Below are 17798 nucleotides of genomic sequence, written 5' to 3' on the forward strand. Positions count from 1 at the left end.
CTGGTAGGAATACCATGAAATATCTAGTGGTTAATCAGTTTAATTGCTAAGGATGAGGGAGGTGGAACTGGCAGAGTGAAGGATACTGGAATCTCCTGTAAAAATGAAACTTGGAGTCTTGGAAAGGGGAAAGGAGATGGTATAATCACTAAAAGATAGAGTCTAAACCTTTAAGACACAAATCAAGAAAATGGATGAAAGTATTTGTTGCTGAGTCAACCTACAAATGAACATTATAACCTCTTGGGAAGGACTGAGATCACTAATGCTGATTGTAGAAGTGACCACCAGATGGCAGACTTAAAGTCTAGGTGTAGTTGATAAGTGAAAGAAGAGAATATGGCAGCTGGTGAGTTCTTTGAAGAGACCATCATCATCATCATCATCATCATCATCATCTTCATTGTGCTCAACTAGTATTTAATAAACATTGTGAGACACTATAGTTAATCAACTTGCCAAAATTTTAAACAACCAAATTAGAGTCACCTTTGGTTAAATAAATCCATAGGTATAATTAGAGTTTGGGTATCTAAATTGTACTCTGAAGCCTGAAAAACTCTGGAGAGCTATTTTTCTTATTTATTCTTTCCTTTCCCTTTAAACAATTTTTTTTCATGTCAAGCACAATTCAGTAGACTTTCAGAGACCTGCTAGAGGCTAGTTGTAAAGCTGAGCCAGATTACCAAGATTGGGCAACCTTCCCAAAACTAACAGGGCAGTTCACCCTGATGCCAAACCATAGAGGAATTTCCAGAAGCTCAGGCCTTGTTACTTCTTTTCTGCCCTAGAGAATCATAAAGAGTATAGAAAAAGTACAGAGTCCCCAGGCCAGAGGGTTAGGGATGGGGAGACTGATGGTGGAGGGGCAGCCCTTTAAGATTAAGGGGAAAGCAATGCTTTATTAGAACCCATTTCCATAGTCATATTAAAAAATAATGACTTATTATGTTGTGAAGAAAAGATATTGGAAATAGCAATGTTGAAAGGACACCTACTCATTAACCAGTTGTGCAGCAGTGGTTGTACCATTAATAATATAGAGAGAAAAGTGAAAGGATAGTGCCCCCTTTAGATGGGCTCACCTCTTTCACCAACACCACCAGCCCTCCTTATCCTGATGCTAATATGCAGCTCGGTCTCTGCCCCTGAGTGCTGACTCCTGAGGACATCTCACCATAGAAACTGTACTGGGAAGTTCAATACTTCCTTTTCCTTCTGACACATCACACCATCACTCAAGCCATTATTTCACCAGGAGGAAATCCAAACTCCTCATAACTTACTTGGAAATGTTATGGTTTTCACGGATCTTCACATGGCAGAGAATGTTGGGCAACTTTTGGGTAACAAGAACTTTGATCTGATCCACAGAGCTACACAGCTTTAGATAACCCAGATATAATCCAGGAGAGAGACGTTGATGACTCCTTTTGTGATAGGAGAGAATATCCTGTAGGGTGAAAAAAAACACAAGCAGAAACAAAAAACTGCTTGAAAGGCGATCTCAAAACCTTTTTCTTTCTTAGGTGCAACATGTCATGAGGTGCTGTAGTTAAGAAATTAGGCGAACACCTCAGATATCATCATGAAGGTTGGGGACAGACCATCTTACCTTCAGGAGACTTGTCCTACAAGTCAGGTAATCAGTTATTAATATATTCTGCATGCTTATTTTCCTCAGATTTCTGAACCGGGGGAGGTGTGTGGGCTGTGATTAGCAATGTACTGGTGGTAGTGGAGGCAGGTACTAAAGAAAACTAGAATTTATAATCTCTGTCCTTGGAGGGCTTATTGTATAGCTGGGGAAAACAGAATTACAAGTGTAAATGCTGATAAAGCAGTACAGGAAGCCTCATTATTTCAGGGTAATTGGTATCAGGAAAAGTCTATTTTAAATGACACCACTTAAAATAGGATGAAGATGTTATAGTAAGTAGAAGAAAAGATTTAATTGATTATCTTGAAAAATGAAACAATGTAATACAATAGATTTATTTATCTTGTTAAAATTGAAGTTGTAGTTATGTATTCTGAAAATGAAGAGAGAATCAAGTATTGTTTCTTTTTTTGGCATAACTTTTTTAGACTAAATTGTATGATAGCTGAAATGCTGTTTCTTACATTTGACTTTCACAACAAAGAGAATAGTTTTTTCAAGAGTTTGTGAAAGTTTCATATTTTCCCCCCCGGCATTGAAAATATTTGCTGTTTATGTCATTCTCTTATAAAATACTTGTTCCTTTTATGTTCTTCAGTTGTTAACTGGTCTATTGCTGAATTGTAACAGGCTTTGCATGTGATTTGGTTAGTTTTCCACATCATCTTCATCAGCTTCACAAAATTCTGTACCTATACAAGATTTAAAAATTTACCTTATAATAGATTTGCATTGTATTGTCACATCACAATATTCCACAGGCAGCAGAGACGGAATGAAGTTGTTGGTTTGACAGGAAGTGCCAGCCTGTTTTAGCACAGAGGGATGTTTGAGTCGAGTATTGTTTTATATGTTGTAAGTTCTCTAGTGAACTATTTAGGGTGTGACTTTAGCTTCCCTATATGACTGAAATAACTGAGATAACGAATAATTGGAAATACAGTTTCACTCTCCCCCATTTCAGTAGGTATGACTTTTTAAACATTTGGGCAGTGTGGGAGTTAAACAGAATTAAGAGTGATGAGTCAGGTAACTGATTATAAAGATTCCTATAGGCCAGAGTTTAGCCTGATTTTCAAAATGAGTAAAAAAAAGAAAGAATCATCGCTACCACTAAATGTAAGGCAGGTGAAAAAGAAAAGGAAAACAAACGGTATACTTGCATAAAATTCTATATGGAACAGAGAGGTATTGAAGTCTCCCTTGGCCACCATACTCAGAAGGGGTAATCTTTCCTCTGTAAAATTAACGATTTGCAACACCTAATATGTGCTATTGTGTATCGTCTCCTTTGTCCCATCCTCTAGCAGCATACTGAATTCCAGGCTCTACAGGAGACATTGGGGTTTCAGGTAACTTGCTGTGATCACTACTTTTGAAGAGATGAATACACAATTATCACAATATACTGAAATCAATTTTATAATAGAGACAGTGTTGGCATACAGAGGAAGGAGTACTTAGCTTATATTTTTCTTCTTTTATGCTCTTTTTTAAAAACTAGACTATGAAATTAATGGTGTTGCTGTGTTTTTTATTGCTTTGTGTCCTTGGTACCTAGTGCTAATTCTATATGTTATAGGTACTCAACATGTGGAAATCAGGACAGTTCCGTAAAACAGAACAGAGAATAGCAAAATAACAACAAAATAAGAATGGCCACAGTTGGGGTCATAAATGGTCACATAATTAGCGAGTACAGAAAAGGAAAAAACTAAGTAATTTTTAAGATATTTGGTGAAAAAAGAGACTAGAAAGAAATTTGGTTTCATTTGATCAAGAAGGAAGGCATTCTTATTAATATCAGGAGTTCCATACAGTTTAATGTCTTTTATCCTGTTTCAGAACAGATCACAGGTGAGTAGTTGACTAGAGGAGCTTCAGTCAAGGTGAAGTTTTAAGAAATGAATAGGTAATCAGAGAAAGAAATGGTTAATGAGAGGAGGAAGAATGGAAGTGTTCAGATGAATAGAAATTGATGATATGCACCCAAGGGGGGTTACTTGCTGAACAAGCAGATGTGGCCACAAACTCACAGGTCATTATTTTTGAGAAGTGATGGACAACTAGGAAGTCCCTAAAGACTAGAAAAGGGCAAATATGCCTATCTTTGAAACAGGAAGGGGAGAAGCACAGGATGACCCTAGTAATTAAAGACTGCCAACTTATTGATCTTTGGGAGAAATGAAAAAGAACCATCAAACAGTCAATTTGCAGCCAGTCAGGAAATCCTGAGACACTAGATCAGGGAGAAGTCTCCAGTGGAATCTGTTTCACTAGATAATCTGTGCAAAGTAGAGTCTTTACCATATTACTTTAATAAGCTAAATATCTGAGATGAAGATTTGTGAATGATGGAAATGGTGTGGGAATAGTAGACATATTGAGTGATGGGCCAATAAAGACTGGCCCTAAGGGCCACTCTTTTCAGCTTATTTATTGACATTCTAGATAAAGAAATAAAAAATGTGTATCAAATTTGTGGGTCCCAAGTTTAGTGTGGTTTTGATTTTCTGGAAAATAGTAATAAAGCTCTGAATGACCCTATGCATTGGAAAAATAAGCTTATCATAATTAGGGTTTAAACTTAATAAGAAAATGTGCTTGTAAAGACCCAAACCCCAGTACAAATATAGGATGGGTATGAGTATAAGAGAAAAAACATGTGGGGATCAGACTGACCACAGATAGAATGTGAGCTGGGAACATACTGTGGTTATATAAAAACCAACACCATTCTGGGATGGAGTAATTTACTCTTTCATTCATTTTTTTTTTTCTTTCAAAAAAGACTGTTACTGAGCATCTACTATGTGTTTTCCTGTCTTTACGTAGTCATTTTATCCTTCATTAGTCAGAATGTTTTGGGCCTGAGAAATGCATAGGAAGAGAAAGAAGCTATCCCATTCACATAATCTGAGGTACACTAGAAAGACCCCCTAAACCAAATCAAATGCCTTTGGATTTACACATTGCCTCATTTGACCACTAAACCACATTTCTAGCCTCTGCTTCCACTACAGCGCTTTTTCATCCCTTATCTCCAGCCATGATGGATCCCTTTTTCATTCCCCATGCATGCCCTAATCTCTTTTATGATTTTTTTGTTGTTGGTTCATGAATTCACTCATTCTACCAACTTTTATTGAGCACTTACTACACATAAGGCATTGTGCTAGGGTGTTAATGACATCAAGATGAATAAGACGTGATCCTTTCATGGAACTACTTGTAAGCAACTTTTTCTAACCCAAGTGATAAAGGCCATGAGAAAAATGTGTAAGAGTCCTTGTGGACCCAAGGGAGGGTGAGATTGACTTTTCTAGCTTCTGTCTCATTTCTTTTACCATGCTCTGTATTTAATTCTATTTAACTCCTTCCTTTCTCTCTCCTACCTTTCCTCTCCTCCACCTTTTTCATTCCCCTTCTCCCTTCATCTTTCCCTCCCCCATCTCTTTCTCTCTCTTTTTTTCTCCACCTGGTGAACTTAACTTACCCTTCATGGCTCAGCCAACTGTCACCTCTTCTACAACGCCTTCCCTGATATTTCCAGGTAGAATTAATAGCTGCTTTGTCTGTGTTTCCATAGTACGCTGTTTGTGCTGCTATCAGGCTCTCGTTTAATTCTGCCTTGTATTACCTTGATTTGTTTACAAGTCTGTCTGTCTCCCCTGACTGAACTCCTTGAGACCAGGGACCTTGACTTATTCATTTGTTTTTTCTATAGCACCTAGAAGAGTTCCTGGCACCTACTTGGTGCTGAAAAAATGTTTCTTAAATATGAAGTGAGGGGCCAAGAGGGAGTGGGGTCTGGGGCAGGGCCTCTGGGAGAGAATATGCTGTGCTGGTGCAGTAACTAAGAAGAGTTATATATCCAGCTGCTCTTCATTGATCAGATAGCCTAAGAGCTTATTAGAAGAATGATATATAGTTACTTTTCCAGTAACCACAAGGTTTTTGTTTAGTTGGATAGGGCCGTGGTCGGCAAACTGCGGCTCGTGAGCTACATGCGGCTTTTTGGTCCCTTGAGTATGGCTCTTCCACAAAATACCACAGCCTGGGCAAGTCTATTTTGAAGAAATGGCATTAGAAGAAGTTTAAGTTTAAAAAATTTGGCCCTCAAAAGAAACTTCAATCGTTGTACTGTTGATATTTGGCTCTGTTGACTAATGAGTTTGCCGACCACTGGGATAGGGGATGGAAGCAGAATTGTCCAGGGATAGCAGAACTCATAAAATGGTGGCTGGTGGTGTTTGTGGGCCAGCGCATGATCATTGGACTACAAAGAATTTAAAATTTCTGAATTATTTTTCTAACTTTTAAAAATAAAGAGATTTTTATTGAAAACTCTGAACTTTTAGCTTTTCTTTAAAAATTGGAAAATATTTCAGCATTGGGACCACTTTCCTCCACTGCAGTTAGCTGAGGCTGAATAAGGCTGTTCTTTAAATGATCTCAAGATTACTGTAATCTCTGTTACTTGTATATTATTTTTTTATTGTGATATAATTCACATACCATAAAATTCAACATTCTAATGTGTGAAATTCAGTGGTATCTATATTCACAAGTTTGTGCAGCTATCACCACTATATAATTTCAGACTATTTTCATCACTTAAAAACACACACAGTAACTTTGCTGTCACTCCTTCACTTGTCCCTGGAACCACGGATATACTTTATATGAATTTTCCTATTCTGGACACCTCATGTAAATGGAATCATGCAGTATGTGGCATTTCATGTTGGCTTTTTCACTTCGCGTAATGCTTTTAGGCGTCATTCCTGTCATAGCATGGGTCAGTACTTCATTAATTTTTATGGCTGAGTAATATTCCATTCTATGGATATGCCACTTTTGTTTATTCATTCATTAGTTGTTGGGCATTTGGCTACTGTGAATAATTCTGTTGTAGACATCAGTGAACAAGTTTATGTGTGAAGTCAATTGTTTCTTATATCCAGTCCGCCTGGCTCATTTCCATTAGTTTCCCGATTCCAGTAGTTTTTGATCCCCATGTTAGAGGCTGCTTGAAAATGAGCTAGAAAAAAAGCAAAAAAAAAGCAGACAAGATAGTAGGTCCTGGGCATCTCAGGTGTAAGAAGATATTGAGTTCCTGGAGTTAACAAAGAATGCCTAAGAGAAGGAAATCAGAGGTGGGAGATAGAAGACAAGTTTCGTTGTAGCTTTTCTAGGATCAAAATTTTTAAAAAGGTTCCAGAGAAAGGGAGGGTGAGGGTATGTAAAGCAGCATGGAAGCATGGGAACACCAGCCTAGGAATCAGAAGACGTCAGTCTTAGTCCCTTCTATGCTGCTTTTTGGCTGATATGAATCTGGCCAATTATTTTTCTGAAATCCATAGCTTGATTTATGAATTGGTCACAATAAAATTACCCACTCAACCTCATTGGGTTTTTGTGAGGATTAAATGGTATCATAGATGTGACAAAGTGTTATAAACTTGAAAGTATAGAGATTAACATTCAGAGAAAACTTCACCCGTGAGGCTTTCAGTTATTGAAGTGCTCCTGAAAACCATGGTCAGAGTAACTCAACACCTGAGAGGGGCCTCCCTATTGGAAATGCTCTCATTTTCAGTTTGTTCAGAGGGACACTAGCTTGTCTGTAATGACTCTCTTCCTTTCCAGGCAAGTATGGGAAGGATTTCTCTCTCTCTTCCAAATATATGAGAGAGGCCTGTTATAAAGTCCGGGACTTGAGAAGGTTGGGCATTTGAGAGGGGTGGACCTGAAGTTTCCCTGGGGCACAAGGGATTAGCAGATTAGTTATGGGCCCAGATTTTGTTAAAGCCCGTATCTGTTTTTGAAATTCCCACTGTGGATCAGTCAGCCTCTACACAACTTTTCCTTAGTTCTTATGAAAAAGTAGAGGAAGGGAGAAAATGCTCGAGGGATGATTGAGCCAGTGCTTTGGGGTCCCCTGGAACAATAGGGATGAGGAGATGGACTAGGTGTGCCCTAAGGAGAGCCTAGCATTACTTGGATTTTTTTGAGTAGATAAATAATAAAAATCATTAACATTTATTGAGCAGTCACTTTGTGCTACCCTTCTGATGTTTCATATGTTAACTCATTTACTTGTCATTAGAACTCTATGAAGTAGGTTGTTGTTGTGTGTTTTTTTTGCCCAGAGGAGGAACTACAAGAGGTGAGAAATAAGTAACTTGCCCTAGTCATCTATATATATAAAGAGCCAGGGTCCATCACGTCCAAAAACGACCAAAGGCTCGACGGAACACCAGAAGTCAGTCCTGCAGTGAGTGCTGGGTTGCTGTGGCGACCCAGCACTGACTGCCACTGGTGCGGGCATGGTGACCCAGCACTGACTGCCGAGGGGGCTATGTATCAGGCCTGGAGAGAGGCCTGAAGAGAGAGAGAGGGTCTGATCCACAGCCTCCGCGGCATCAGTGCTGGCCACCGAACACTGACTGCAGCCAGTGCAGGCGCGGTGACCCAGCACTGACTGCTGAGGGGGCTGTGGATCAGGCCCAGAGAAAGGCCTGAGAAGAGAGGCAGAGTCTGATCCACAGCCTTTGTGGCAGCTGTTGATCAGCCATTGCCTCTCTCTTTCTCTCCCCGCTTTGCCAGCAGCTGGGCCACTGTTTCTCTCTGGGCCTCTGCGGGGGCTGCTAATCAGCCCTGCCTCTATGATCAGGCCCAGAGATGCTGACTGGCACAGAAACCAACCAATCAACCAAATTTGGGTGAATTGTGAGGAGCCAGTGGCTGCCTAGGAGGCCTAACTTTTGATGCTGACTGGCATAGAAACCAACCAATCAGAACCAAGTCTGTGTGAATTGCGAGGAGCCAATGGCTGCCTAGGAGGCGGAGCTTTTGACGCTGACTGGCATAGAAACCAGCCAATCAGAACCAAATCTGGGTGAACTGTGAGGAGCCAATAGCTGCCTAGGAGGTGGAGCTTTTTAAGCTGATTGGCATAGAAACCGACCAATCAGAACCTACTCTGGGTGAACTGTGAAGGCAGAACCTAAGGTTGGGGCTGAAGAGGGGTTTTAAGGGCAACAGCTGTTTGGTGTAAGGTGTAAGAAAGCAATTCAATTTTTTTGCCAAAACCGGTTTGGCTCAGTGGATAGAGCGTTGGCCTGCGGGACTCAAGGGTCACAGGTTCGATTCCGGTTAAGGGCATGTACCTTGGTTGCAGGCACATCCCCAGTAGGGGGTGTGCAAGAGGCAGCTGATCGATGTTTCTCTCTCATCGATGTTTCTAACTCTCTATCCCTCTCTCTTCCTCTCTGTAAAAAATCAATAAAATATATTTAAAAAAAAAAGAAAGCAATTCAATTTTTTAATGACAGGTTTGTCAGTATAGTGCATATGGCTGGCTATCAGTCCAGATACAGGGATTATGTGTTTTTGTCTGCTAAGAGCATCTCATCCTGCTGAAAAAGGCTCCCCCCAATTTAAGCAATCCTATCCTATATAATCTATCTATACTAATAAAAGGGTAATATGCTAATTAGACCGGGTCAACCGGCCATCCTTCAGATGCCTGACTTCCTTCCGGACAAAGCCATGGTGGTGGGGGCTGAGGCAGAGGCAGTTGGGGGTGAGATCAGGCCTGCAGGGAGGGCAGTTTGGGGCGAAATCAGGCTGGCAGAGGAGGGCAGTTAGGTGCGATCAGGTAGGCAGGCAGAGGCAGTTAGGGATGATCAGGCAGGCAGGCAGAGAGGTTAGGGGAAATCAGGCAGGCAGGGAGACAAGGTAGGGGTAATCAGGCAGGCAGGCAGAGGGGTTAGGGGTGATCAGGCAGGCAGGCAGGTGAGTGGTTAGGAGCCAGTAGTCCCAGATTGCGAGAGGGATGTCTTACTGCCGGTACAGGGATCAGGCCTAAACCAGCAGTCGGACATCCCCAAGGGGTCCCAGATTGGAGAGGGTGCAGGCCGGGCTGAGTAATGCCCCCTCCGTGCACGAATTTTGTGCACTGGGCCTCTAGTCTATATAATAAAAGCCTAAGTGACCTTTATAGCAAAACGACCAGTCACTATGATGCACACTGACCACCAGGGGGCAGACGCTCAATGCAGGAGCTGCCCCCTGGTGATTAGTGTGCTCCCACAGGGGGAGCGCCGCTCAGCCAGAAGCCAGGCTCACGGCTGGCGAGTGCAGCGGCAGTGGCGGGAGCCTCTTCCGCCTCCACCGCAGCACTAAGGAGCAGCAAGCAGGTGGGCGGTAAGGAGTGAGGGGTCACAGACTGCGAGAGGGCGCAGGCCGGGCTGAAGGACCCCCCCGCCCCAGTGCATGAATTTCATGCACAGGGCCTCTAGTATAACTAGGAAAGGAGTAAGGAATCATACCCAGTCAACCTGATTCCAAAATTGTGTCTTTGAATGTCATGTTACGTAGCAGAAAGAAGCCTGGGCTTCTAATCAGAAGGCCTGGTGGTCATCAGTCTACTGACCCTGAAAAAAGACAGTGATTTGTGGCCCAGAATTGTGGGAATTACCTAGTCAGTTTTGGGCAACCACCACAACCTATCTCTACTTTCATGTTGAGTTGGTGGGGCCACCTCCTGACATATTTAATCTTAAATCTGGGAGTGATTGAATACCAGCCCTAGTAGTTTTATCCCCCATTTCCTCTCCAGTGTAAGACCTATTTGGGAAGGGGGTGAAAGAGAAAAATAGAGGAGGAGAAAGGTAGTGGGGGTGGGCGGGAATGACATCAAGCAGGAATGTGCCAGTCAGCGGGGGTAAATTTTCCACTTGGATCTGGGTGGAAACCTGATCTTGCCTCTATTTTTGGTCTCCTTCTCTAACAACCTTTCGCCAGATTGGAATTTTTCTGCACCTGTAACACATTTTTAATGTAATAAGTCTAGGAGAAACCAGGTATTATATCACGCTGGGGCCTGTGCTGTGTTTCTAGGAGGGAAGGTAGCCCAGAGCCCAGTTTATCCCTATAGGGGATTAGTGTATTAGTCACCCTGTAAAAGCTCAATTTATTATGATTTTTAAAATGTTTCTTTTAGCACTTGCTTATAAAAGGTGAAGAGGGGAGCCACGAATGTGTCTGTGTTCCCTGCCTCCACCTTTTCACACACACCCACCCTCTATCAATTTCATATGAACTCAGATTCCATAAAATCAAATCCAGGGGCTTTGACCAATTAGCTTACCTTTGCTCCTTTGGACTTTGTCCATGTTTGGGCTGGTGCAACTAACGGGAAGGTGAACTTACTCTAGTAGCCACCCCTCAGTGGGGAATGGAAATAAGTGGTCTTAGCTGTTTAGGGTGATCATAGGGGGCTACTGGGCCAAGGCTTGGATTTGGCTTGTTATGTGGGATTGAGCCCTTTATTTAGCCATTACTACAGATTGGCTTTCTTGTGAATATATGTCATGGGTTGCAATAGGGCTCAAGGTGGATGTTTCTGCCAGCTTTGCCACCTAACTGGACAGTTCTATAGAAGTCGTCCCCGTCACTAGATATTTAAATAAAGCAAGCAAGCAAGAAAAAGACAGCTTGAAACCCATATTCACATAAGAACATGTGAGGCAGTTTGGTGGCATAGAGAGAGCGTTGGACTTGAGCAGATGTGGGAGCGTATCCTGGTTCTGCCATCAAGGTTAAGAGTTTGATCTAAGCTGCTTGAATTTGAATTTTGGTGGTATTCAGTTCTCAGGCAAGTCTCTCATCTTTCATTTGATCTCCCATTCCCCACTCACTGAAATCCTACCTCCTGCCCTGGAATATGAAGTAATATAGCACAGAGAAGCCTGCTTACAATCAGAAGATCTAAATTCAAGTGTTGGCTCTGTTGTTTTCTAGCTGTGTGCTCAGTGGCAAATCCAAGTTTGGTGGTGCTTGAACCTAATGCAATCGTGGGTTCTTTCCTTAAGGTAAAGAATACACAATTATGAATGTGAAATTGTTAGGATTTCTGCCAGGGCCTTGAAGGAGCTTGTGCAAGTGAAGAGCTGAATGATACAGAACCTTCATTAGCTTCATTAAATCTGCCTGTCACATCATATCATCAAGCCTCAGTTATTTCATTCCTAAAATGGATTTAATCATGGCTGTCTGTCTTAAAGGAGTAGTTTAAGGAACAAGCAAGAGTAAATATTATGAGTGTTTTTGTTTAAAGTGATACATGCACACACACACACAAATACATATATAGTCTATAAATATATTATTATTGTAGTACATTCAGTTATTGATTTAATGTTTTGATTATACTATCTGTAGATCCCTACTCAAATATTTGTCTCATTGTTTCTTTTTGGTTCATTGGGTCAGGGGCATTCTCAAGGTGCCCATACTTGAATTCCTGATTGGGAAAGTGTTAAATAAAATAAAAACAATCTTCTAAATCTTTCCAATATGTGGGATATAAACCATGACATATCTCTGGACCCTTTCCACTCCATCATTGCATATGTAAATGGATTTTGGTATATTTCATTAGAGCCTCAATAAGTGTATTTGGAACTTCAAATATATTAGGAAATTGAAAAGACTACATACCTGGATGGTTATCAGTAAAATGTCTAAGGCTGTTGGCTCCTCGGGTGTTGACAGAGACTTCCTCTGGCTTTGCAGCTTTGAGATCTGCATCCATTTGCCATTAAAAAATGAATAGAGCATCTCCACCTCTCTGATGGTGACTATGAGGATGTTTCCATGCCGGTCTTTAATGGGCTCATAGTAAACTCTTCCCAAATTGTGTGTTCCAAGTAAATTCTAGAAGCAAATAAATTTCTGGTAGCTTATGTGATATACAAACAAAGCAACATAACTGCAACAAAGGACACTAAATAATTATCTGATGTTTCTGAGAAGCTGTGTGTTGTTTTTAGCAAACTTAATCCTAGAAAATGTGGCATCATAGAAATGTACTTAACAGAAGCTCAAAGAAAATGTCTTCACCATAAACCTGCAAAGATTATAGCAAGAGACACAAAAATTATGTTTTTTAAGCAAATTCAATACCTGTAAATATCTCTTACCCACATAGACACACCAACACATAAACCTCAGTCACCGGCACTTGAAGAGAATCCCAGATGTTTTAAAGAAAAATGCCTGATATTTCAAGTATGCTGCTTGTGGAGTTTTCAAGCGATCTACAGTACACTGGTGTGAAGTGGGGTTGTTTAAAATGAAGAAGTGAATTGACAATGTAGCACATTGTACAGGTCCCAAATGACTGCGCATTCCCTTCAAGATACTTTAATTGGGAGATTGGTCTGTTTAACTTACCTGCATTTCAGGGAGTTCTATTTATTTAAAACTTTAAAATTGTTCATGAGCTAGGTCAACTGAGGCAGACAATGCTTCCAGAAAGGTAGGAAGGGAAAGATGCTGCATTAAATGTGGAAGGGCCCAGGTAGATATTATTAAAATAAACTGTCACAAATATGAGGTTTTGAAGAGCACTGAGAGGAATAGGATAAAATACACTTTTACTTTTAATATCTCTGGTTTATTAAAATTATAAACCACCTCAAAACTCCTAGCTGTTATTTTTGTGAGCTTACATAAACACTGATGAGATAACCTATTAGGCAGAGAGCAGAAGTAGAACTGGAATTTGTAAAAGTAACAAGGATGACCTACCCAGTATCCACATCTACCAAAATATTGGAATATTCCCTCACAGGTAGGGACTGTGTCTTAATTTGTATATATATTTTTTTAATTCACAAGGGCAGGACACATAAAGAAGAAATTTCACAAATAATTATTGACATTTGAAAATAGAGTTGGCAGGATTACTGTTTTTAACAATGGTCTAATCACTTAGATTATTCTTGTTCAATAATTGACTTCCAAATCACAGAGAAGTAACTGGGTAAGGCTTTTAAAGCCTGTCCTCTGTAGTAGTTTGCTGCAAAGTAATACTGGCCAACAGCAGTGGTATGTTGGTAAACTGTCTATATAAAAAACAACTGATTTATAGGATATGCCAATTTCTATGGTGTAAATACTCCCACCATAAGCTGATTTCAAGCTACTACGGTTTGATAACAGGCTTTCAAAATTCCTGAATATTTAACAGTTGGCTTTCCTAAGCCAGTGCAGGTTGGCTCCAGCACACCACTGCTGTTAAGCCTTTAGTTATACTGGTGTTGAATTTCAGAGCTGGCTGCTATTCATTAACTCTTAGACTTCTGAAAAATGGTTTACTCTCTTTGGCCCCGAGTTTCATCATCTAATATTAAGGATCCTTACAGCTCAGATATCCCTTATCCTAATCCTTACTTTATAGAATTTTGGGGTGATTACATGAGAAAATATTCTGTAAACTCTCAAGTTTGATACAAGGAAGGTCTGGGCTTTCTTTACTGCTCTAATTGGAATCCCACCCTGGCTTTCATTTAATCATTTTCAAGGCTCAGTCCATGTTTCACCCTCTCTGAAAGGACTTTCCCAACTCTCTCAGGTAGAATTTACCATCTCTTCTTTTGTCCCCTATTGTTCCCTGTACAAACTTGTGTCTTAGCATGACTCTGGTGCCCTTGCATATGGATGGATATATATGTCATGAGATCATGGTGGTTTGTCTCTGTATCTTAGGGTTCCTTGCACTGTGCCTGGCACATAGTAAGAGCTCAATAACTTTTTGTTGACTGAATTAACATATTATCATTAGGACACTGGAAAATACAATTTACTTTAAACCAAAGCTGCTGTGTAGATATTGAATGAGATGGTCATTTTTAAAGCAGTTATTATCAGTGGTTCATTATTGGCTTTGGACAGTGGTCGGCAAACTCATTAATCAACAGAGCCAAATATCAACAGTACAACGACTGAAATTTCTTTTGAGAGCCAAATTTTTTAAACTTAAACTTCTTCTAACGCCACTTCTTCAAAATAGACTCGCCCAGGCCGTGGTATTTTGTGGAAGAGCCACACTCAAGGGGCCAAAGAGCCGCATGTGGCTCGTGAGCCGCAGTTTGCCGACCACGGGCTTTGGATACGATGACTAATGGGGTAAAAGTCTTCCTGAAATTCTTTATTGATATCAGATTGGGTTGGATAGCCAGCTCTAGGGAGCAACCAATTTAAAAGCAGAATATCCTTGTGAAAATAAATTGCAACTATGTTCCAAGGGGGCAAATTTGAGGTTCTTTAGGACCTAATGGAAAAATAGACCACTTCGGTACCTGTCATGCAATAAACATTAGGAGATTTGAGAACCCTGATGATCCTACAAGATAAGGAGGAATAAAAGCCACCTGATGGCTCATAGGAATGCATCTTGGTTATAACCAGAATAAGTCACAGGCCTGTCAATAGCCGTAGACAGATGCACAATATTTAGAGATCTTTGGTCAGTTTGGGGTGACACAGGAAGTTGAGGGAAGTCCAGAGTGGCGATATGAAGGCCTAAAAAAAAAAATTTAAAAAAAGTAAAATTTTAGGCAAACTTTCCTCCAGCTTGAAAAATGAAAAGGGCATAGTATTAATAAATTGTTACCTGGCTTTTACTCACTAACACTCATTTCTAAAAGCTGTGGAGGAGAAAAGTTTAATGTAATCCAATATACAGTGTCAGATTATTACTATATTTTGAGAATAAGTAGTTTGGACACCTCTTAATGTAAGAGCAATGTACACTTCTGCCTCTCGGGGCCTCTGTCATTTTCCTAAGAGTAGGAAAAACAATGTGGGGTCATAGCCACTTCAGGCTTTCTCTTTTATTTTTTAAGTCCAAATACTGGCAGATACTTGTCTCTCCTCTTGCCTAGGTAATATTAATCAAATTAAAGTCACTTCTAAATAGCTTCCAAATGATGCAGAATAGAATTTTACTTTGTAAAGAAAAATTATAATGTGGATAATATCTTCTATTTGAGATTTTTGTCTGCTTTTGTAAATGAACACATAATAAGATGATGAAGTATTGGAAAGAATGCAGGCTTTGGAGTTATATAGATTTGTATTTGTATCCAGACTCTGCTACTTCCTACTTGTGTGACGTTAGGCAAGTTATTTAACCTTCCCAGCGCACAGTTTTATCATCTGTTAAACTAATATCAGTAATAGTACTTCCTCATCAGGGTGTGATGAGATTAAATGAGATATAGTTTATAAAACTCTTAGCACAGTGCCTGGCATCTGTTCTTTTAAATAAATGAAAGTTGTTGTTTCATAATTATTATTTATTACTAGAGGCTGGTGCACGATTTCATGCACGGGTGGGGTTTCTTGGCCTGGTCAGCGCCCATCTGGGCTGTGGGAGGTTGGCCAGGGGGAGGGACTGTGGGAGGTTCAGCCAGCCTGGGGGAGGGACCGTGGGAGGTTGGCCGGACACAGGAGGTTGGCTGTGGGAGCGCACTGACTGGCAGGGGGGCAGCACCTGTGTTGAGCATCTGCCCCCTGGTGGTCAGTGTGCATCATAGTGACCGGTCATTCAGTCATTTGGTTGTTCAGTGGCTTAGGCTTTTATATATATGTAGTAAAGGATCTCACTATAGAGCAGAAACTGGAAAACAAGGCAAGAATACACAGTGGTTGGTAGGCACTGTGATGAAGGCAAGTCAAGGTGCTATGGAAACAGAGGACGGGAAGAAAGATGGTGATGAAGACCTTTGTGTGCCTTGATAAAATGGGCCATTCTTAGAAGAGTGTGAGTAAGGGAATGGCATGGTCAGAATCTTTTGTCTATGCCTTATGCCAACCAAGCTATTTAATAATGCATTTTTACTTTCCTTAAGCACATTGTAAAAAAAAATGTTAGGTTAGTAAAGAGACATAAAATATTAAGTGAGCATCAGTTTCCCCCAATTTATTTTTCTTCCTCTTTTGAAAGGTTTTTTATGCATGTAACTGCCCCCTTTGTCCCCCCACCCCCAAAACAACAACAACAAAACAACAACAAATCAAGTGGCTTCAATACAGGTTGGGGCAAAAGTAGTTTTAAGTTGTTCATATGGATTATAATACAATAACCAATAAACAATAGCACTAAATGGGAAGTGAAGAAGTAAGTGGAGAAGGAGTTTCAAGAACTTTGGGCCTAAGAAAGAGAAGAGAGTTTGGTAGTTGGGGTATGTGGGGTTGAGGAAGGGATTTGAGGGGAGGGTAAACTGGAGACATGAGTTATGTTTAAATAAGAAATCAGAGCATTTGAGGGAGAAGGCTTTGGTAGGAGGAGTGAGACTATTTGTTGGAATAGGAAGGAAGAGAAGGTAGGGTCAATGCAAGGAAGCTTTTAAATTTGGTGATGGAAAATAATTAATTCCCATTTGTTAATCAATTATACAGTGAAGTCATCAGCTGATGTGGGGATGAGTGTGGGGAAGGTGAAGGGATGTGGGATAATGGAGACGGTTTTAAATAGTTGTTTCATAGTTTGGGAAAGTGAATTTAGTAGAGAAATAGAATGTGATCACTAGGTAAGATTGTATGGTGGAATTGTAGTAGTGAATTTAACATAAAACCAGTCAACTGCATCCCATCTTGTTGGTGATTTTTTTCTATAGCAGTATACAACTACTCCAGTATAGACATGTTGGATTCATCCAGACTTGGGATTTTTCCAAAAAATAATATGGAAGGAGACAGTGGCCAGAAATTTAGAATATTTTCAAGGAAGTGATTATGATGGGCCAAGGAATATAAGCTAGACAAGGAGGGAAATGCCTCAGAAGGTGGCTGATGCATTCATTATGAAAAGTTGTGGGGCCAAGGAAATCCAAGAGCTATGGGTGTAGTTGAGTAGGGAACACTGACCATCACAGCTTCCCCCTAGTTCCTCAGCATCTAACTGCACTGGCTTGTGACGGTCTGATTCTTCCAGTGTTACTGAAATCAGATGAAAGTGTTTTAGGAAGCCTTCAATAAACATACAATCAAAAAGCCTCATTTGAAATCCTAAGGTTATTCAGTCTGTGATCCAAGCATGTCTGGATTGTATGGTGGGCTAATGAGAGAGTCCATCCAATAAGGGCTCTGAGCCTCCTGGGAAAGAACTTTATCCTAATGAAGGAGCAGTTTGAGGTACAGTGAATTGGTCTAATTCAAGCTGATCAGTGATGAAAGGAAAAGAGTGCTTCACATTGAGCATAGTCATCATGGCCAAGCTCCAAGAACTTTTTCTTGAGTTGAAGGGGAAGATTCTGCAATCAAGAGAGTTGAAATG

The 17798-nt window shown here is 40.5% G+C and overlaps 1 protein-coding gene across 1 annotated transcript in view; it reads right to left on the bottom strand.

Moving 5' to 3' along the window:
• The window catches only part of ANKFN1 (ankyrin repeat and fibronectin type III domain containing 1), a gene marked incomplete at its 3' end in the record, with an annotated part of 350672 nt that overhangs the window by 29052 nt on the left and 303822 nt on the right, over positions 1-17798 (bottom strand). The window contains exons 14-15 of the mRNA XM_079797013.1: positions 12173-12388; positions 1287-1453 (exon numbers count right to left, since the gene is read on the bottom strand). Of these exons, the coding sequence (XP_079653139.1) occupies positions 1287-1453; positions 12173-12388 (383 nt within the window). The remainder of the gene's footprint in view (positions 1-1286; positions 1454-12172; positions 12389-17798) is intronic.

This window comes from Cnephaeus nilssonii (assembly GCF_951640355.1).
Source record: "Cnephaeus nilssonii genome assembly, chromosome: 19".
NCBI lineage: Eukaryota > Metazoa > Chordata > Mammalia > Chiroptera > Vespertilionidae > Cnephaeus > Cnephaeus nilssonii.